The following is a 23,057-nucleotide window of genomic DNA, read 5'->3' on the forward strand; positions in this document are numbered from 1 at the left end:
GAACCGCCAACTACAGGAGTTACTGATCAACCAACTACAAGTACAAAACCTCAATCAACCACAAGAATTACAGCTGGATCCACCTTAGAAGAAATAACTTTAAATGTCACTGATGATACTACTGATGAAGAATTGACAACAGCGTTCACATCAGAAATATCTACAAGTGTCTCAAACAAACCAACACCATTTACAAATGATTCATCAGAGGAAGATTCAACAGAGGAAACTGAACCGCCAACTACAGGAGTTGCTGATCAACCAACTACAACACAATCAACCACAAAAACTATAGCTGGATCCACCCTAGAAGAAATAGCTGTAAATGTTACTGATGATACTACTGATGAAGAATTGACAACAGCGTTCACATCAGAAATATCTACAAGTGTCTCAAACAAACCAACACCATTTACAAATGATTCATCAGAGGATGATTCAACAGAGGAAACTGAACCGCCAACTACAGGAGTTGCTGATCAACCAACTACAACACAATCAACCACAAAAACTATAGCTGGATAAAACCGCTAAGTTTGGTGTATGTAAGTGCTGCTGAAGTGGAGAAACAAACTCATTTTGAGAAATGGCCTTTAAAGATATGTATTGTAATTAAAATTTACAGATGCAAATAGATAAAGTGCAATAACAAAACCAGGCGAATGGCATTAACAAATTTCTCAGTAAAAACTTTCAAAAAAATAGAAAGGAAATAAACTGCTAAGTGGAGATACTGCTGCTGAAGTGGAGACACAAACTTATTTTCAGAAAACATCCTTTGAAGATATGTACTGTAATTGAAACCTACACACGCAAACAGATGAAGTGAAGTACACTGAAATGTGTACTTTGGGTGTATTTTCTAGTCTGAAAGAAGACTTTATTGAAGCAAAATGGCTCAAAATCTCTTGCCAAAATGTCTTGCCTTAAGTTGAAACCTAAACTCAGCCCATAATTGAAACCATCACTTGACCCAACCAAACAGGTACAAGTTCTATTCTCCAAGGAAGCAGACCCAGACGCAGACACTTTAGGTACAAATTGACTGCAAAAAAAATTTAAATTGTATTTTTATTATTATTCATTATTTAAAACCCCAAACCCAGTGCAAACGCAAAGTTAAACATTAAAATCTGACCCAATCCCAGAATGAAACCCGACAGATTGTGAGGTCTCATTGAACTCTAGACATCTAACAAACCTCATTCAACTCATCAGCTCATTAATCAAATGCTCCATGACCTGAACCGGGTGTGTCAGACAAGGGAGACAGTTGAGGAGTTTCCAAGAGAGAATTGAGAAAGGCTGGGCAAGGCATTTACTGTATACAACAAAACCAAATTATTTAAAATCTGTATTTTGTTCATTTATCTCTCATCTTACGTTATGTTCAAATGTGATCAATTCTTACAGCTATCAAGATGTGGAGAACAGTATTGATGACCACCGTTTTTATGTTAACTGGTGAGTTCATGTCTTTTCACATTTATATTGAGAGTGTCATATTGTTGATCCCTCTGTTTTTTACTCATTCACTTCTGTGCACTTGTTCTATTGTTTGATCATTTTTAACAGCACATACTGCAATCAGAGCTCAGTCAACAACAATGACTGATGTTACAGCAGCTACAGACTCAACAGATGACATCGCAACAGATTCAATTATTCATGTTACAAATGATTCTACAGCAGACACAACTGATGGATTTGCCACAGAAATATCCATGGAATCAATTACAAGCATCACTGGGGAATCTATATCCGGATTAACAGGTGAGTTCACTTCATCATGTTGCACAATAACTTCACAGAAAATAATTTACTGGAAAAAAAAATCACATTGTTTACAGATGAATCAACCAACGGTGACCCGATAGAAATGACAACAATAGAAGAATTTTCAACATCTTTGCTGGATGACCCTACCACTGATACTACAGATCTGTCAACCAACACACCAAAATTTACGGCAGGAACTACAGCATTTGCTGATGAATTACCAATAGATTTCACAGATGACTCAGCCACAAATGTTACAGATGAATCAACAACAGACTTTACAACTGATTCATCAGAGGAAGATTCAACAGAGGAAACTGAATCATCAACTACAGGATTTACTGATCAATCAACAACAACACAACCAAACACAAGAACTATAGCTGAATCCACCTTAGAAGAAATAACTGTAGACTACACAGACAATACTACAGATGATGCACAGGAATTGACAACAGCTTTCACATCAGACATATCTACAAATGATTCATCAGAGAAAGATTCAACAGAGGAAACGGGACTATCAACTGTAGGATTTACTGATCAATCAACTACAACACAACCAACCACAAGAAATATAGCTGAATCCACCTTAGAGGAAATAACTGTAAATGTCACTGATGATACTACTGATGAAGAATTGACAACAGCTTCCACATCAGAGATATCTACAAGTGTCTCAAACAAACCAACACCATTTACAAATGATTCATCAGAGGAAGATTCAACAGAGGAAACTGAACCGCCAACTACAGGAGTTACTGATAAACCAACTACAAGTACAAAACCTCAATCAACCACAAGAATTGCAGCTGGATCCACCTTAGAAGAAATAACTTTAAATGTCACTGATGATACTACTGATGAAGAATTGACAACAGCGTTCACATCAGAAATATCTACAAGTGTCTCAAACAAACCAACACCATTTACAAATGATTCATCAGAGGAAGATTCAACAGAGGAAACTGAACCGCCAACTACAGGAGTTACTGGTCAACCAACTACAAGTACAAAACCTCAATCAACTACAAGAATTGCAGCTGGATCCAACTTAGAAGAAATAACTTTAAATGTCACTGATGATACTACTGATGAAGAATTGACAACAGCGTTCACATCAGAAATATCTACAAGTGTCTCAAACAAACGAACACCATTTACAAATGATTCGTCAGAAGAAGATTCAACAGAGGAAACTGAACCGCCAACTACAGGAGTTACTGATAAACCAACTACAAGTACAAAACCTCAATCAACCACAAGAATTACAACTGGATCCACCTTAGAAGAAATAACTTTAAATGTCACTGATGATACTACTGATGAAGAATTGACAACAGCGTTCACATCAGAAATATCTACAAGTGTCTCAAACAAACCAGCACCATTTACAAATGATTCGTCAGAGGAAGATTCAACAGAGGAAACTGAACCGCCAACTACAGGAGTTACTGATCAATCAACCACAAGTACAAAACCACAGTCAACCACAAGAATTACAGCTGGATCCACCTCAGAAGAAACAACAATAGACTTTACTGATGTACCAACTACTGAAAAGGCATTGGGATCCACAACAACATTCACACCAGATGTATCTACAAGTGTCACAAACAAATCAACACCATTTATAACAGATTCAACAGAAGAAGTTTTAACAGAGGAAACTCAACTTTCAACTGTAGAATTTACCAATCAATCAACTACAACCTCAACACCTCGGTCAACCACAGGAATTACAGCTGGAACCACCATAAAAGAAACTATTGTCTTCACTGATGTACCAACCACTAAAAAGGCACTGGAATCCACAACATTCACATCAGGAATATCTAAAAGTGTCACATCTGAGGATGATTCAACCGCAGAGACTGAATTGACAACTATAAGAATTACTAATCAATCAACTACACTATTTACACCAGAATCAACCACGGGAGCCCAATCATTTACTAAGATTCCTGATTTATCGACTACTGATTCTACAGGGGAACACACAACAGGAATGATATCACAAGAAATTACAACTAAAGGAATTGCTGGTCAGTCAGCTTCAGCCATCACAACATCTAAATCCACAGCTATAGATACATCAACCATGGATAGTGCAGCAAAATCAACAACAGTGACCACAACACAACCTGAGGTTACCACATCCAGAACTACAGCAATTACAGAAGAATCAGTGACTTCAGTGGATAATACACTGGCTACTACTGAGGGCTCTACCACACTTATAAGTGGAACCACTGTCTCACATGAAAGTCCTCTTTTTTGTAAGTTATCCAAACCCATATTCACGTGTTTCATATGATACATGACATTGCATAATATTATTCAGAGGTTATGCATTTTAAATGTTACATTTCCAGGATTGGGCAGAAGGTAGAAAGGACAATACAGTAATTCTGGTAGCCTTATTATGTATTATGTATTGGCTATGTATTTGCTCTGATTGAAGCTAATATCTATTTGTTCATTGCTTGACAACAGCGCAACGATCTACAGCACAACCACTAACAGTTGTAGTGGAACTCACCACTAAGCCTATACTTGACACAACTGCAACTGAATCTTCAACACCACCCCAGGAGACAAAAAGTATGCCGACTACAGCCTTCACAACAACTATCCAGCATGTCACTACTTCGCAACATACACAAACTACAATCCAACCTATAACAAATGCCCAATCAACAATGACTACATTGCAGATTGAAACAGGAACAGCCCAACCTACTTTCTCAACAACTGCCCAGCTTACACATACAGCTCAAACCGTTACTTCACAATCTACACAAACTGAAATCCAACCTACAACTAATGCCCAATCCACAATTACTACACCACAACTTGCAACAGCTACAACCCAGCCTATATTCTCAACAACTGCCCAGCCTACACATACAGCCCAAGCCATTACTTCACAATCTACACAAACTGAAATCCAATTTACAACTAATGCCCAATCCACAATTACTACACCACAACTTGCAACAGCTACAACCCAGCTTATATTCTCAACAACTGCCCAGCCTGCACATACAGCCCAGACTGTTACTTCACAACCTACACAAGCTGAAATCCAACCTACAACTAATGCCCAATCCACAATTACTACACCACAACTTGCAACAGCTACAACCCAGCTTATATTCTCAACAACTGCCCAGCCTGCACATACAGCCCAGACTGTTACTTCACAACCTACACAAGCTGAAATCCAACCTACAACTAATGCCCAATCCACAATTACTACACCACAACTTGCAACAGCTACAACCCAGCCTATATTCTCAACAACTGCCCAGCCTACACATACAGCCCAGACTGTTACTTCACAAGCTGAAATCCAATCTACAGCTAATGCCCAATCTACAATTACTACACCACAACTTGTAAAAATTACAACCGAGCCTATATTCTCAACAATTGACCAGTCTGTAACTACTTCACAACCTACACAAACTGCAATCCCACCTATAACTACAGCTACATCTCAACCCAACTCAGAAATAATCCAACCTCAGAGTACAAAAACAGTTGCAATCCAGTCTACAATTATAACTCAACCGACATTTACCACAACTGCCAATGGTACCAACAAAGTCCAGACCACAACTACATCCCAACCTATATCAACTAAAATCCAGTCAACCTCAACATCAAACCCTGCAACAGCTACAACAGTTAAACAGTCAACAATTACAACCCAGCAGATTACAACAGCTACAACTGAGACTCAGCTGATGGCAACAATGCAATTGACAACAAATTCACCCCAACCTACCAGTACAATTCAAGCAGCATTTGTATCTGAAAGCAAATCTACAACTACAACCCAACCTATAACTCTTACAATCCCACCCACCACAATTACAACTCAGACTACAGCTGCAACTACATCCCAACTACATCCCAAACCAACTTTTACAAACCAAATAACTACACAACAACTTTCAATCAGTACAACCCAGTTTACATCTGCTGCAACCCAACCTACAACAAATGCAATACTGCATTCAATCCCACCTGTATCCTCTGCTCCAACTGTAACACACCCTTCAAACCAGCCTACAACTTCAACTATACCTGCACCTACAACCCAACCAAAAACAACTGCAACCCACCCTATATCTACAACTACTACCCTAACTACAAGACCAAACCATCTTGCCATCACAACTACAACTACAACCACACCTTTACTTGAAACTATAGTGGAAGTCAGATTTTCCAGCTCAGAAACGTTTGATCCTTTACTGTCTGACAGAAAATCAGATCTCTTTAAGAAACGAGGGGAAAAAGTCAATGAGGAGGTATGTGACAAACATTTGCATACTTAATAGTGTAGGATGTAGTTTTGAACAGCCGAAATTACAAAGTACAGTACAAATGTTAATGTATACTAGAATTTGGATGAAATGTAATGTAACAACAAATGAATCACCATGCTAACTCTTCCCAGTTTGAGTTTTTGCATTTTTACTAAAAGTGTCATATCTTTTAACTTTTTTACAGTTTGAGCCAATCTTTAAAAAAGCATTCCCGGTCTTCTTAAGACTGATAGTGATTAGATTCAGGTGGGTAACAAACATATATAGTGTCCTTAACTTCATCCTAAGCCATACCTTAACTTATGTTGATGAAATCACATCTTTAACAAAGACCTTGTCTTTTCCCTTTCATTCTTGTAGTCCTGGATCAATCATCACAGATATGAATTTGGAATTCAAGAAAGACACTCTTTTGCCGAGTGACAATGAGATCATACGTGCTATCACCAGTGCCAATACTACATTTAATATCACCAGTGCAGAAGGTAAAGCCAGTCAGTTAAAAATAAAACAGCACTGGTTGCACTTAGGGTTGCAAAGGGGTGGAAAATTTCCAAAAATCCCTGGAATATGCCAAAACATCCTGGAAAGTTTCCAAAATTTCTGCAATATTTCCGAAATTTACTGGACATTTTCCACCTTTTTGCAACTCTAGTTGCACTACTTTGGATGATGCGTAATGTGAACCTTTCTCTGAGTGTTTGTTACTCGCAATGTAAATTTGTCCCTTTGTCCCTGATTCATTGTGGTGTTTTACTTTAAAAATTGATTTGTTCACATGAAGACCAACATTGATTTTCCCATTTTATTTTACACCTACAATACAATCTGCAATTCAACCACCACCAACAGTTATGCCAAAAGCTGACCTTTCCACTACTACCAAACATACTACAACCACGACCAAGCCCACTGCAGTCAAAATAACCACACATCAAGCAACAACATTGACAACAAAAACACCAACAACAAAAGCCACAATCACCACGCCAACAACAAAAGCCACAATCACCACTCCAACAACAAAAGCCACAATCACCACGCAAACAACAAAAGCCACAATCACCACGCCAACAACAAAAGCCACAATCACCACTCCAACAACAAAAGCCACAATCACCACGCAAACAACAAAAGCCACAATCACCACGCCAACAACAAAAGCCACAACCACCACGCCAACAACAAAAGCCACAATCACCACGCCAACAACAAAAGCCACAACCACACCAGCCAAAACCACCACCACATCAGCAGTTCCAACACGCCCTCCACCAGTTGTAACCATAGAGTTGGTCATTTTAGTAATATTTATTCCAGACCTTCAAAACACGCAAAGTGTGGCATTTAAGAACCTAGCAGACAAAGTTCAAAGTGAGGTGAGTCTTAAACAACAGACACTTTCTTGGGGATGTAGTAGTATGTGCAAGACATTCTGTTTGTTTTGCATTGTTGCTTGTTTGGTTTTCATCTTTAAATCAAGTTGAATTTAGTATCCCACTTAGTTTCCCATGGTGATCTTTTGAAAATCATTTTTGGCAACTAATTCTTATGTAGAGGAAAGTATAACATGATCATTTAATCCTTGTATGTGACATTTAATGACATTCCCAAAACTCATTCTTCCGTAGTGTGACAAAGTATACAAACTGAAGTATGGAGTTCTTTTCGTCAGGACTATTGTGATTGCTTTCAGGTGGGTTTCTAGTTCATTACTTAATTCAGTTCATCTAGTTTTATTAAGAGAATCTTTAACAACATCTCCTGCATATAGACTTGATACATTTGTAAGAATCCTGAATCTCTGTGACACAAAGGGTCCATCCATCTCAAGGAGTTCAGTGGAGGTTGTTTGACCAATTTTAATTCGTTTTGCGTGATTACCTCAACTTCAACAAATTAGTCCTCTATGATTCTGCTGTTAAAATGTTATTTGAGGTCCCAACTTCCAACTAATCAACTTTGCAATTTTTGGACCACTTGAGATGCACTAACCCCAGTTTTATGGAATATGTAAAAGACTTAATACACGTCTTCCACACTGACAGATGTAATCTGTGAACGTGTGATTCCTTTCAGAGCTGTTGCCAAAACCCGAGCACAATAAAATGTACAGGCAGAGCTTGAATTAGTGTTTAGCCAAACATCCACTGAACCGATCCCCAGCAACACTGACATTGTGGAGACTCTGAAAGAAGCAGCTACAACTCCAAATTCAGGCTTCAACCTCACTCTTGATGCCACCACTATTAATGTCGTTAGTAAGTTGAGATCACAATTGATTTAGAGTTTTCTGATATACCCAATTTCTAAGATTTTACTTTGTTAACATGATTATAATGTTCTGCGCAATTTGTGATACTTTAAAAAATCAATTTCTTTTTGTAGAATCAGTGAAGATAATTCCACTGACAATCCTCACCAATGGAACCTTTGTGGCTGCTCTTTCAAATAAAAGTTCTACTGAATTTCAGAACAGGGCATCGATGATAAAAGCAGGGGTGAGTGTGATGTGTCTACTTATGAATTTTGGGTCAAATGTTTTTACAAAAGAAAGCCAATTTTGTTGAACAACTCTTGTTTTGCAGCTCGAACCTTTTTTCCTCGCTGATTACCCTAAATCATTCAGCACCATATCCGTAACAGACTTCAGGTATGAATATGCTGGTGCATTCTTGAAAATAGCTACTGATTCAACATAACACTCAGTTGCATTGATGAATCTTGATTCCAAACTCTCTCCAGTGATGCCAGTGTAAAATTATGGAGCGTGCCCACAATCCGAAACTCCATGGATCTTGTATTTGGAGCGGACGCCGTTCTACCTAATAGCACCCAGATAGTGAACACTGTAGTTCGAGCAACTAGAAACAACACGTTAACCTTCCAGATCTTCACTTCTTCAATTGTGGTAAATGGTACAGGTGAGTGATGCACTTTGACCTTGCACTACACTCTCTAAAAATAAGGCTTCCAAAAGGGGGGTTTGCAGCAAAGCCTTAGAAGAACCATTTCAGTCAACAGTTCTTAAACGAACCACTTCTTTTCTTAGTGTGAAGAACATTGTAATAATCTGAAGAACCCACTATAAAGAACCTTTTGTGGGATGGAAACCTTTAATGGAGTGTACAGCAAAAAATTGTTTACTCCGATAAGTGTTCATACTTGGATCAATACAATCACGTAAATGTAGATGTGTTTAGACAAAGTTCCACATTGACAGTGGATGATAAATATTAAGTTCTGTCTGTTCTGCTGTGTTTTCTTTTGTGATGCAGAATATTCGTCCGGTGAAGTCAGCAGCAGGATCAGTGTGTTGACCGCTTCAGTTCTGGTTGCTGTGTCGCTTCTGGTTCCACGGTTTAACTGACCGTAACCACTCATGCCAATATAACTGATTCAGACAGGTCTGAATCATCCTTGCCTTCCACGCCTGCTCACATGAAGGACTCGTACATGTAAACGAACTCTAAATGCATCAGTTTTTAGAACTGAATGTGTCTGTTTTTAGCTCTGGTTCTGTATTCAGAACAGGCTAAAACATCTCTAGACATACAAGCACTTTTAGTAATTTATTCTAAAAAATAGACTCATATTGTCATTGGTTTCTTTTCTGATTAACGTAATCTGCAAATCAAGGGGCATTTCATTAAAGTCATTAATGTATTGTTCGTTAATTCTGTATGTGTTGTAATTGGATCAGTAAAACAATTAAGTGGGTACAACTTTACAATCTACAAAAGTATAGTATAAGCTACAACAACCACATTTTCAACTGAATGCTATTGTAATATTGTAATATATATATATATATATGTATATATATATATAAATATGTAATATGGCTCAAAAATATTTTGTATAGTGCACCTTCTTTTTTTTCTTATTATGCAAGCAAAGAATGTGACAATATTTACATGTGCCAAATACAGAATCCCTTGGACAAACAAACATATATACTGATAACCAACATTACAAGTCCATTCTGATAACTCATGTAAATGTATTCATGTGTCTGTGAGCATGTGTGTGTGTGTGCGCGTGTGTGCCTATGTCATTGTATACTGGTATCGGTATCAGGCCCGATACTGAGCTCTTGTACTTGTACTCGTTAAAATGCCCCGATACCAAACGCCGATACCACACAGCATGTGATAAGTATATGTTCAAAAACATTTTTTTTTTTGTGCTTTTCCCTTCTATTTTCATCTAAGTTACGTATAAATTACATATAAATGCTATATGTAATAAAATATAAAATATATAGAATATACAGTATATAAAAGTTTGGGGTCAATAAGATAAAAAGTGCTAGTAAAGACATTTTTAATGTTACAAAAGATTTCTATTTCAAATAAATGCTGTTCTTTTGAACTTTCTATTCATTAAAGAGTCCTGAAAAATAAAATGTATCACAAAAATATGAAGCAGCACAATGGTTCAACATTGATAATAGTCAGAAATGTTCCTTCAATAGCGAATCAGTATATTAGAATGATTTCTGAAGGATCATGTGACACTGAAGACTGGAGTAAAAATTCAGCTTTGATCACAACAATAAATTACATTTTAACATATATTGACGTAGAGAACAGTTATTTTAAATTGTAATATTATTTAACATTTTACTGTATTTTTGATCAAATAAATGCAGCCTTGGTGAGCATTAAGAGACTTTGTTCAAAAACATTAAAAAAATCTTACCAACCACAAACATTTAAACTGTAGAGAAAACACACACTTATCTCTCTATATATAAATAAAGGATAGAGATGATATATAAAAATATATAGAAATATAGAATAAAGATTAATTTGTACATTTCCATCAGGAAAAATTCTGAAAATGTAAATATATTAAATAAAAATTAAAAAAATTATTTGGAAAAATATATAGTTTTCTATTTTTAATGTTCAAATAAAAAATTTCAATTAAAATAAAATGTATATATATATATATATATATATATAAATATGTAATATATAACCATCTCTGTTATATCTAAGATAATCTCTGGTAAAACTATTGAAATGTATTACATTTGTTAATTTATTTGCTGATCTATAAAAAATAGGGGTGTAACGGTTCAAATTACTCAAGGTTCGGTTTGTATCACGGTTTTTTAGGTACAGAAATTGAATAAAGTAATGAATGTAAAATAACATTGCATATTTGACTACATAAATTGACGATTAATCCTTATTAAAGATACTAAAGCTATTCAGTCAAAAGCAGTGAGTGATTTCCTTGTCTTTTGTTGTTTGATTAGGCTAACATTAAAAACACAGACAGCAGGAATATAGCGGCTGTCATTTTAAGACAATGTACGGATCCAGTACACTGATACTGTATGTTTAACCGACTATGTCTGCTAGTATACTCACCAAGACGGGCATGTTGACATAATTTTTGTGTGAATTTGTCCATTCACGCACAAGTCTTGAAAGAGAACTCAATATTTGCGCGTGTTCTGAGACGCACGCGGGTTTTGATGCTTCGGATGAGCGCGCACACAAATCCTCTCTTCTCATTCGCGTCTTCTGGCTCTTGAATGTTTAAACTGGCAAGGCTTAAATGTTTTATGTGTTGTTATTTTTTAACAGGCCATATTACAGATGCGTTGTGAGATTTAAGTTGAGCCGCAGTGCAAGTGCGTGCCGAACCGTGGCTGGAGAACGGCACAGTTCAATGTTTTACCGAGAACTGTTACACCCCTAATAAAAAATTATCAGTACCAAAAATGTCACCTTCTCAGGTTTCTTTTCAGTTCTCAGTTTCCATTTTGCTTTCTCAGCTGTCATATCTACTATCAGATTCTACATCTCCTGCCACAACCCTGTCTGTCCAGTTTCTGCTTAGTTCCTCATTGATTCATTAGATTTTTGAGATATTGAAAACAAAAACTTCAGTGTGTGGGTTTGATTCTATCACGATTCTTTGTCATGTTGGTTTTTCTATTTCGCAAGCTGTTTGAGCATTACAGCCAAACCAATTTCCCTATTATAAAGACAAAGCCTTTCAAGGTAACAAAATATTAAAAAGTATGGCGGATATTTAGGCCAAAGTGGGTGAAGATAAAAATATTTGTCATTATTTTACCTTTGTTATTAAAAAATGAGAACAAAGATACACATTACAAATACACATAATATACAAATATAGCCTACTGTCCCTTTAAGACCTGCACGCATCTAATATACAGGCACGCATCCGTTTCTCTTAGTCGTTTACTTTCATTTTAGACATAACCAACTGAGTCTATACATAAACCTTGTGTGTTTTGACAGTATTAGCACAAAACAGTAATAGTTATAATAGTAATAGTTCAGTAATCAGGCACTGTTTGACGGGCGTTTTCGTTTTCGTGCGCGCGCTTTGGGTGTGCTCAGAAAAAGCGCTCATCAGAACAGCACACGAATGAAACGTTTAACAAGGCTTTAAAGCAGATGCAAAAAAATTTACTTTATTATTGTGAATAATATTAGGTTAATTTAGAAATATGTTTGTTAAATTCAAGATGTTGTTTTTTTTAAAGTAACGACCAAGCGGGCAGCGGCGGACTGAGTTGAGCATATTTTTGATAAATTTAGCCTTCTCAAATCAACATGACTTGCCTAAAATAAAATCTATAGACATAAAACACTTCATGCAATTCACAATATTAATTAAAACACTTAATCTAGATAAATGTGTGCTGTTAGACGCATATCCAGTCGTTTGTGCGGAGAGTGGAAGCTGAAGCGCGCTCTGCAGGACATGGAGGCGGCAGCGCGATCACTTGCATTTTTTTCTTAAGAGTGGAAACTTAACATACGCCGTCACTTTTGCTCATAAAGTTAAGAGTAATACATCATTCGGAATTGTAAAGGGTCTACTTTTATTTCTGTGCACTCACAATATCATCAAAAACCTGTGCTTTTGTAAAATAAAGAAAACAAACAGGATGCGCTTTCTGTCGTCTTGGTCTAAATAAGATTAACGTCATAATATTTTAAGAATAAAGTCTAAATTACGATAATAAAATCATGTTATATGCGTGAAGTTAATGTGAAAATTCCACCTATACTCCGTCAAAAATAAAATAAATAAATAAAAAGTCTGTGGCATTGAAGTGGGAATTATTCAATTTCCCGGTCAAACTCCACATATGAGACAACTGAATCGATATTTTTCTCAATATCGCACACCCATAATATATTTAACATTTTTATTTTTAGAAAAAATAAATAAATATGAGAAGTACTAGTTTAACAAAAAGATTTAAAAAGTGAGTCTACCTCAAACAAAACTGTGAGAGAGTAGGAAGAATGTCTATTTATGGATAATACAATTACCAAACAAAATAAAGAAATTGGAGATATATATTTCTCCATGTATTCGACATGCCTGTTAGATCCTGTACCCACTAAATTACTGAAAGAGTTGTTACCTGTAGCAGAAGAACCGCTTCTCAATATTATTAACTCGTCGTTGTCTTTAGGTCACGTCCCAAAACCATTCAAGCTGGAGACTTACTGGAGGTGACAGTAGTAACAAATAATAAAGACTGCAAAGACAGGAGGTTTAACTATATTGGAGTATGCATTAGATCAAAACAACTCAAAAACTTAATTTGCATTAACGTGCACATCCCAATTTCCCACTAATACAGATTTCTAAATCTTTCCAAAATAATCTTGTGTAGATACAGTGATAAAACAAATGCAACATGGTATTTAAATCTCTGGATAAATCCCTTTCGGAAGACACTTATTTTACTTTGTTTTTGATAGGCTTGGGCTATTTTTCCAAGCTTTGTTCCAATCTGAGACCGGAAATCCCTGTGCAGGAACGTTTAGAAGAAATCATACATTGATTTAAAAATATATATTGCGAGGCCCACAAAGTATTACATGCATGCATTATTAAATGTGACTACTAGCGTCACGGCTTTAGACCAATCAGAGGGGTCGCTGAGCGTCACGTGACCCGATCCGGACGTGACCCCGAGTGAGTGAAACGCCGCGCGGTGTCCGGTGAGCGGAGCGCGGATGTCCTGCGTTCGCTGTTGAACGAGCGCCTCGAACCCGCGAACTTCACAAACCGGGGTCCGTTCGAGTTCAGCGGCTGTCGGTTAGAGCTCTCGTCTACAGGTAAGCGCGCCATTAAACCGCTCGTTTCCCTGACGACAGCAGCGGTTGCCGAGGAGACCGCGTCTTGTTTACATTAGAATGAGCTTTATCAGAATCAGAATGAGCTTTATTCTGCGAAGAATAAACAGAAAAACATCAACATATGAACACTTTCACATATACTGAGGTGTTTAACACGCGTAATGAGTTTCCAGTGAATACTACCGACTCTCTTTCAGCGTCTGAGACACAAAACATGATGCTTTTTAAAAACCCGGCCGGTTAGCATCACAGCTAATGCTAACAGTAACTGTTGTTGTGTTTATCTGCGAGCTAACGTGGTGTTCTGATTGTTTTTCTGTTGTTTTTACTCCGGTTTAGCGCTTTTAAACATACACTGTTGTTTATCTAACGTTATGACACACCAGAGATACTTTTCAAGCAAAATGGCACAACTATCTCACTAGTTAGCTAGTGCACTCATTACAGAGACAGTTCTAGGGTGTTTCAGAATGAAAATCTCATTCATTCCTTAAATCAGAATCCAACATAAGCCTTTATATTTCCAGTGTATGATTATTAAGATAACACTAAACACCGAGGTTGTTTAATAACCCTGTGAGCTGACATTATTATGTAAATACATAAATGTTTATTATGTTGGGCCATTCGGTGTCAAATCAACCACATTTCATAAACTTCCTCAGCTAAGATTTTTGACTTTGTTCATATTTATTGTGAAGTAAGACGAACACAAAACATGAGAGTGGTAGCTCTGTTAGTAACATCTGTTGACTTTGTTGCATTATATGCCAGTGGTGACCATTTGAAGATGGGAAAAAGCTCTTTGTGTGTGTGTGTGTGTGTGTTTTCCCCAAAGTTTGCATGTCAGTAACTCAAGAAGTATTCAAAATATCTTAATATTCTTTTAGATGCTGGTTCTTATCAAAATGTTCTTTTATTATCTTAATGTTTAAGGCCCTATATGGTCCATTTCCAGAGATATCAGGATCTCAGTGCAGCTCCATCTGCAAATTGTTTAATTTGACCCATTTTTAATGGTCTAAACCAAATGTTGGTCACCTTTCATGCAGCTAATACTTATTTATTTTAAAGACAAATCTCTGAAGATCAAATAATTTTGAAAATAGAAATGTATCTTGTTTCCCTCTATCAAAACCGTTGCATAGATCATGCCTGTCAAAGTGACAAAAATATTATTTCCAAAGTTTGCCTGTCGGTGACTAAAGAAGTGTTAAAGAGATCTCAACATCTATTTAGATTCTAGTTCTTAACAAGCTTTTCTTTTAGTATCTTAATTGTTAAGGCCCTATGTGGTTCATTTCCAGAGATATGGGGATCTTATGGCGCTTTTCCACTGCATGGTACGGCACGGTACGGTTCACTTTTGGGGGGTTTTCCACTGGGTACAGTACCTGGTACCTGGTACTTTTTTTAGTACCACCTCGGTTGTCGTACCACACAGTGGAAAAGCGCCATTAGTGTGCCTCCATGTGCAAATTGTTGGGTTTAACCCATTTTCAATGATCAAAAACCAAATATAGGTCACTTTACATACAACTGATAAAAGAGGAATCTCTGAACATCAAATAATCTTGAAGCTAGTATATATATATATATATATATATATATATATATTGAAAAATTGACCCTTATGACTGGTTTTGTGCTCCAGGGTCACATGTTGAATATTGCCCAGAAATGGTGTGCGGTTAGGCAGCTCTCTAGGGTTCTCGACTGGAACAGAAGTGGTTCGGTCCCATCATGTCTTTGCCATTGGCGTCAGTCATGTGACAGTATATCTAGAGCACTCAGTAGTCGACTCTATGAATGTCTGTGCCACGGTTCAAGTGTTTGCTCTCGAAAATCCAGAGAAATTGAAGCAAACATGTCTATGGCAAGAAGGAATTCATGCACTCCACAGGTGAGTGAGCAAAATTATGGAAATACACTTAGGGTTGATGGCTACAGTATTGCATAAATTTGACAGCTTTGTCAGCTTTCACCTTTTTAATTTCTCCTTTGTTCACTGGTTATTTATTCATCGTGATTAAAATGTCGTAAAATATTGAGCTTTATTAAATGCAGCTCACCGTAAGATGAAGAAGATGTGTGTTGATCGCAGTCGCTGTCGTTTCTTCATGTGTGGCTTTGAGCTGCTGTTATTCTCTGGAAAGCTGAAGACATTTAATCAGGTGTAAAACACTGTGGTCCAGTAGAGGTGAAGCTCATCTCCTCGGCTCTTCTGTTGTCCCGTGGCGTAGCTGTTGATTGCTCAGCAGGTTTGCAGGACTGGTCGTGTGTTTTTGAGGCATGTGATGTTGAGCCCTGGGATTGTGGTGAGTGTCACTCGTCGTTCTCTATAACAGAGATCCGTTTGTTTGGAAAAGCACATGACTGTTCCCGCAGCCTAATCCTGCTCCGCACGGAATATCAGACAGAAGCGAATGGATGTTTGTTTAGCAGATTACAGAATAACGTACGGCTACTGATCTGAGACCTTAAACCTAGGCCTGTCACGATAACAACCTTTTGTTGTGCGATATATTGCCCCAGAAGTAATTGAGATAAGCGATATTATTGTCATTTTAAAGACCATTTTATGCCACTGAATATATATTCATAATGTAACAGCATAATAATGCAAGAAGGCCTACACACTTCCAAATGACAACAAACTTTACATTTTTAAGAATATTTAGATCATGGAAATTAAGTATCAAAATATCAGATACCTTAAAAAACCTGAATAAATAGTAAATAAACATTTTCTAACAAAAAGTGCAAAGTAACAAATTAGAAAAAAAGACTTGTATGGAGATTTTTCCATCTACAGATTTTCTCTGTAAATTAAGGGTGCACACTATTGCTGAGAAACACAAGCACTACTCAGCAGTCAGATGTGCGTATGCACAAAGGCACAGGGGCCGGTTGCATGAAAACCCTTAAGATAAGAAAACCCTTAATTATAAGGTTAAGGGTACTCTTAGTGAAACATGGGTTGCAAGAAAAAAACCTAAGGGTTTACTTAGGGGAAGTTAAGGCTGTCACTTAAGTATTTCCCTTAATTGCTTAAGTGTTTCCTTAAGTTCTGTTATGCGTTGCTACAAAGTCCTTAGTAACCGTTTCACCTTAAAAAAAATAAGGGACCAAAATAGCTCCCTTAAGTCATCTTCTACTCAAGCACGATGGCTGATTTCATGGTCATTGAAGAGGAGCTAGTACCTAGGCGCATTTTTAATGATCGAAATAATCCACTGGAGACTATGAATGATGCGCAGTTATTGAGGGAATATAGGTTTGAGCGTCAAGTCAATCCTTCGTCTCACCGCAACCTTGAGCACCAAACCCGACGAAGTCGTGCACTCCCAGCACTGCTTCAAGTTTTGATTGCGTTGAGGTTTTTTGCTTGTGGTACTTTTCAGTCTGTCATTGGCGACGTCTTCAGAGTACACAAATCCACTGTCTGCAGAGCTGTCCATCGAGTGTGTCGCCGAATTGACACATGTCAAATTTCCTTCCAGAGACGAGCAGGACGTATTAGTGGGGCGTTTTTTTGCAGTTGCTGGTTTCCCCACGCGTTTGCGGAGTGATAGATGGAACACGTGTGCGAATTCAAGCCCCCCACCAATATGAAGATCGATTTGTCAACCGCAAAAACTTCCATTCTATAAATGTACAGCTGATATGTGACCCAGACAGCAAAATAACAAATGTTACTGCTGAGTGGCCGCGTGCTGTCTCAAAGTAACATGTATCGGAGTTTTGAGGATGGAACACACAGGGGCTCACTTTTGGGGGACAGCGGCTATCCTTGTCGTTCATGGCTGATGACATCTTTTAGAAATCCAGTAGACGCTGCACAGGTACAATTCATTTAAATAACCTATTTGAGCTATTTAGATAAATCAATAACATTTATGCAATTTTGTATAACTTGTATAACTTCAAAAAAAAAAAAGTTTAATTTATTTTGACGTGTTAGTAATGTAACTTATTGGCCATATGGTCTTTCGTTTGTCACATTGCAGGAACGATGCAACACTGCTCTAACAAAAACTAGAGTAATCATTGAAAGGACGATTGGCCAGCTTAAAAGGAGATTTCACGGAGAGCTACGTCTGGAACCAACAAAAGCAGGGAGATCATCATTGCATGTGTCGTCCTGTTTAACATATCAAAAGACTTTGGTGTGCTCATGGATGAACATGCTGACCCTGAAGAAGCAGTGCAGCCAAATCAAGATGCGGAGGATGCTACGATGAGGGACACGCCACCCGAGACATGCTTACATTGTTTTCCTAAAGTGGGCTGAATATGTTCTACAATAAACTGTATATACATTTCCAGATTAGATGCTGTATAAATAAGTTAATAATAAAACGAAGTAAATGTAAACAGACGTCAAAATATGAAACAACATTTTTATTTATAGATTAAAAACAGACATTGAAACATTTACAATAAGCGATTCACACTGGATTATAATATAGAGAAAATTCATATTTATGTAGGCTAGTATGTATGTATTTCTGTATATTACGAATCATTTGAATAAATATCCTAAAAGATTAAGATTTGTGTTATGGTTCACGTATTGGCTGTAAAGCTATTAATCTCTCTTGAGCAAGTTTGCTAATTTTGTGTTGGAGTATTATGTTCTGCATATTCAAGTTTCCATTTCCAGTTTAGACATCTCCAACTCTGCTTTCCTCTTCTGCAGCAAAATAACTTCTCGTTGAAGTTCAGCAAGCCCTGATGTAACTCTTCCCAATCCCTTCTCCTCGGATGAATGTCTGAAAAAAAACAACTTTTTATTTAACCTAATATCAACGAATTATGAAACATTGTTTGTTTTTACTCTTTTATTTGTTACCGAATGCAACACAGATGTCACTAATAACCTATAGCTGTCGCTAACCTCGCGGCTGGATGGCTAGTTGTGGGGCTAGTCGCTCCTGGAACATTTTCCCAGTTTGGGGTGGTAAAAGAAAAATATATTATTATTATTATGATACACCTACCCAACTCTGTGTACTACGAAATAGACCATCTTTGAAAGCAAAAGATATTTAATAAAATGCATTAGCGTCATCTGTGTTATTTTACCTGCTTCCCAAACTGCTTTGAGGAACGCCAGCAATACCGACTAGAGTTGGAGAATGCTTCCCTGGTATGTCTTGTACCAGTTTCGCTGTCTCGGACAGGTCCTGTGGTGGCGGCGCTCCTCCTGCAGCAACATTTGTTGAACCGTATTACACCAAGCGCGCTACTTTTTGACACAATATATCCAGTCACATATCAATTTAAATGTAACTCGTAACTCGCCGGTTTTTCCAGATTCTTTTTTATAGTTGTTGATTTCTTTTCTTGAGCTCACTCACAACTACGTTTTCATACTTTTTCATGACTTCTTCTACTGTGCGCTTGACAGCAAGGTTTCTTGAATTGATTTTGTCCGTTATCTCCTGCCAGGCTTTTGTCTTGTGTAAATGAGTGACGGATGGGTTATATCGACTATATCACGTTCAGGGTGTTTTTTCTTTTAGCGTATTCTTCTAAAAGAATGGCCTTTTCATCCTCAGTCCGGTTGGGTTTACGTTTTTTGCTTTCTGTAATGTTATTACTCTCCATAACTCATAAGGTTAGGTTTGCGGTCCGTTATGTTTATAGTGTGAGGTGGAAGAGTAACTATGGCAGCCGCAGCTCGCATTGCCATGCGCTGGCAGAAACTACCGTGAAATGCTTAGTATAAACACTTAGGTAAGGGTGACGGTTAAGACGTTTGTTGCAACACTCTTAAAGGATATCCCTTGCCTCAGGGATTTTTTCCCCTTCAGGGATACCCTTACTTAAGGGTTTTCATGCAACCGGGCCCAGATCCCTAAACAAGGCCATATCTGCAGATTAAACTTTGTTTGTAGAAGCATTTTTTTAAAATTTGAACTAGCACCTCATGACTACACCACGATATGTACGAGAAGCTGCAAAAGACACAGGCGCAAGTGGAATGTAAAAAAACATGGTGACATTAATTTTTAAGTAAATATAATGGGCGATATATTGCGTCACCAAAAATAATTGAGGTCATGTGCATATATTGCTCTAAGTCGATATATTGATTATTGCGACAGGCCTACTTAAACCGACCCAAACCTGATATCATCAGCCAAAGTCTAAGGCTGTAAATATGAAATATTAAAAGACAAATCCAATAATAATAAGAAAACCCTGAAATAACTGTAATTTTTGAGATACTGTTATAGTTTCTCTTAATATTTCAAATAAGTTTTTTTTTGTGCCTTGGCAACTAGATGAAAGATATATATATATTTTAATTTTAGTTAAAGTTTTAGTAATTTAGTTGTGTTTTGCCATTTCTTTTTAATATGTCTATAGTTTTTAATAATTTTCATTTCACTTAGAAATTAAACTTTGCAAATGAAAATGAGAAATGTTGCCTTGGCAACTAGATGGAAAAAAAAATAAGTAGGCTTAGTTAAAATTACCTATTTTATTTTATGTTAGTTTACGTTAGTGTTGGGCGATATGCTCAGTTTTCATATCGTCCTATCGTCAGCCTGTGAGATCGCCGATACACGATATTATCGTGCTAATTTATTTAATTATTTATTTACTTAGTTTCATTGCCGGAAAGTGAACCAACAAAAGCGCAGCGCTGAGTCTAGGAGAACTCACCGGTATCACACACACTCCGGACGCGTTGTGTTCAACTCGAGCAGCGGTCTAAAACAGTTTATTTAATCACCAAACGGACACAAGTTTACTTCAAGAATGAACAATTTGGCATAGATGAGTTTGAAGTTCTGTGTTTAAAAAACGGAGCAAACGGAAAGAGAAAGCGCGACCTATATTATAGCTCTATAAATGAAGCACACAGACTTTATTAGAGCCACAGAAAGACAAACGTTTTGATGAAAATGCACAATACACAATTCATTATGTACATTAACAACGTTTCGGGACGAATATAATGTAATTTAAAGAAAAACTATGTGAATGGCGCTCTGTGGCGCGGCAGGATTTTCTGTCTCGGCTGCATTTTCTGTCGGCTGCATTTAAATCCGCGTCTGAAGTTTCCCGCTCTGTTCAGCGTGCAGTATCACGTGTCTAAACAAATAGCACGTGCTGTCAGTGATATCAGTGAATTTACACTGTATGATGAATAAATCTCTTATACTTACATCTCACGTACTTCTGCACCTTGTTGTTTATAATGAGAATTCGCGAGTCAGAATTCAGTCAGCGCGCGCTGAACAACGAAACTCCGCTGTTTCAGCGATGACTCATCTGAACACATCTGATTGGCCATTGCGTTCATAAGCATAACATAATCGTGTGTGACTGGTTATAACACGCAACACTGTTAAAACGCGGAAAAAGAAATATAATGGAACAAATAAGCCCTAATATTAATTAGATAGTATTACTAACCTAATAATAATAATAATAATCGTCTTGCTATCGTCAGTGGCATCAGCCACAGGCGATATCTCTATCTATCTATCTCTGTGTCTATCGGCACAACCCTAGTTTACGTTTCTTTTATTTCAAGTATCAAAAATGTTTTTTTTTCTTTAGTTTTAGTTGAAGATAATCCATAATCCAGATAATTCCATCATCATTTCCAATAAAATGCCATATTGATGTCTTAAAGATGTATTTGACAAGTAGAGCAGATTAACACATTTACTGATAATAACAATAACATCTGTAAAAAGTCAATTGGCAAATAATAAGGGGTGAGTCCCAGTGGTGTATCAGAGCTGCTGTATTATGTGTGTGTGTGTGTGTGTGTGTCAGCTGCAGCGCGCTGTGGTCAGCAGGATGAGTTCAGACGGAGGCGGGAGGCCTGTGAAGGTGGGCTCGCTGGTGGAGGTCATCGGGAAAGGCCAGCGCGGGACCGTGGCGTATATCGGCGCCACCCTGTTCGCCTCGGGGAAATGGGTCGGTGTGATTCTGGACGAACCCAAGGGGAAGAACGACGGCACGGTGCAGGGCAAACGCTACTTCACCTGTGAGGAGAATCACGGGATATTCGTCAGACAGTCTCAGGTAAGAGCAAAGATAATATAAAACTGAAACATCTTCATTCAGCTCTTTTTCCATACAACAGCAATTAAGGCAGCTTTTAAACATTTTAATCATACTTCCCCAGTTTAATCACAGGACATTATGATATTTTGTTTAGGATTATAAAACGGATAGTTCCGGTTAGGGCTGTGCGATATGGACAAAAAAACCCTATCGCGATTTCTTTGATCAATTTTGCGATATCGATTTTGACACACACAGACATGCTTTACAGTCATTAATGCATTCAGTGTGAATTTGAAACATATTTCCAAAAGAAAACCAATTAGAGCTTTATCAAAAAGCTGTAACATGTCTCTAGAACAGACATAAGGCAAAATAATCACTAAGTAAAGGTGTAACAAAATGTCTCTAGAATAGACATATATGGCAGAAAAAAAAATAAAAAAATCCCGTGTCCAGGGATTTTGCCATGTATTGGTCATAGAGCTCTTTGTGGCGCTGCCTCAGATGTTGAACTAGATTTGTCGCGTCAAGTTCACACGTGCTCTGTCTGCAGTGCGTATACAGTATGTGTATGCGGTGCAGAAGCAGCACGGACTCATTTTGCTTTCGCACAGGACGCGTTTGCAGTCCGCTCCTGATCCGCGGCTGATTACCACAAACACAACATTTATCCATAATTTTGATTTCAAATCCAAACGTTGTTTCTGAAAATGCTTTTTCAGCATTGTGATTCTCTTTCATCACA

The 23,057-nt window shown here is 37.5% G+C and overlaps 2 protein-coding genes across 5 annotated transcripts in view; both read left to right on the forward strand.

The window, feature by feature from the left end:
- Positions 1-9,900, forward strand: part of LOC107748032 (uncharacterized) — a 35,150-nt gene extending 25,250 nt beyond the window's left edge. Inside the window, exons 4-7 of the mRNA XM_016562678.1 lie at positions 8,508-8,620; positions 8,708-8,772; positions 8,865-9,043; positions 9,398-9,900. Coding sequence (XP_016418164.1) covers positions 8,508-8,620; positions 8,708-8,772; positions 8,865-9,043; positions 9,398-9,489 — 449 coding nt within the window. The 3' untranslated portion in view covers positions 9,490-9,900. The remainder of the gene's footprint in view (positions 1-8,507; positions 8,621-8,707; positions 8,773-8,864; positions 9,044-9,397) is intronic.
- Positions 9,901-14,124: 4,224 nt separating this feature from the next.
- dctn1a (dynactin 1a) overlaps positions 14,125-23,057 on the forward strand; it is a 38,162-nt gene continuing 29,229 nt past the window's right edge. For all 4 annotated transcript variants that reach the window (XM_016562679.1, XM_016562680.1, XM_016562681.1 and 1 more), the window contains exons 1-2: positions 14,125-14,251; positions 22,076-22,327. In XM_016562679.1, coding sequence (XP_016418165.1) covers positions 22,100-22,327 — 228 coding nt within the window. In that variant the 5' untranslated portion in view covers positions 14,125-14,251; positions 22,076-22,099. The remainder of the gene's footprint in view (positions 14,252-22,075; positions 22,328-23,057) is intronic.

Source organism: Sinocyclocheilus rhinocerous, unplaced genomic scaffold, assembly GCF_001515625.1.
Source record: "Sinocyclocheilus rhinocerous isolate Xijiao unplaced genomic scaffold, SAMN03320098_v1.1 scaffold3243, whole genome shotgun sequence".
NCBI lineage: Eukaryota > Metazoa > Chordata > Actinopteri > Cypriniformes > Cyprinidae > Sinocyclocheilus > Sinocyclocheilus rhinocerous.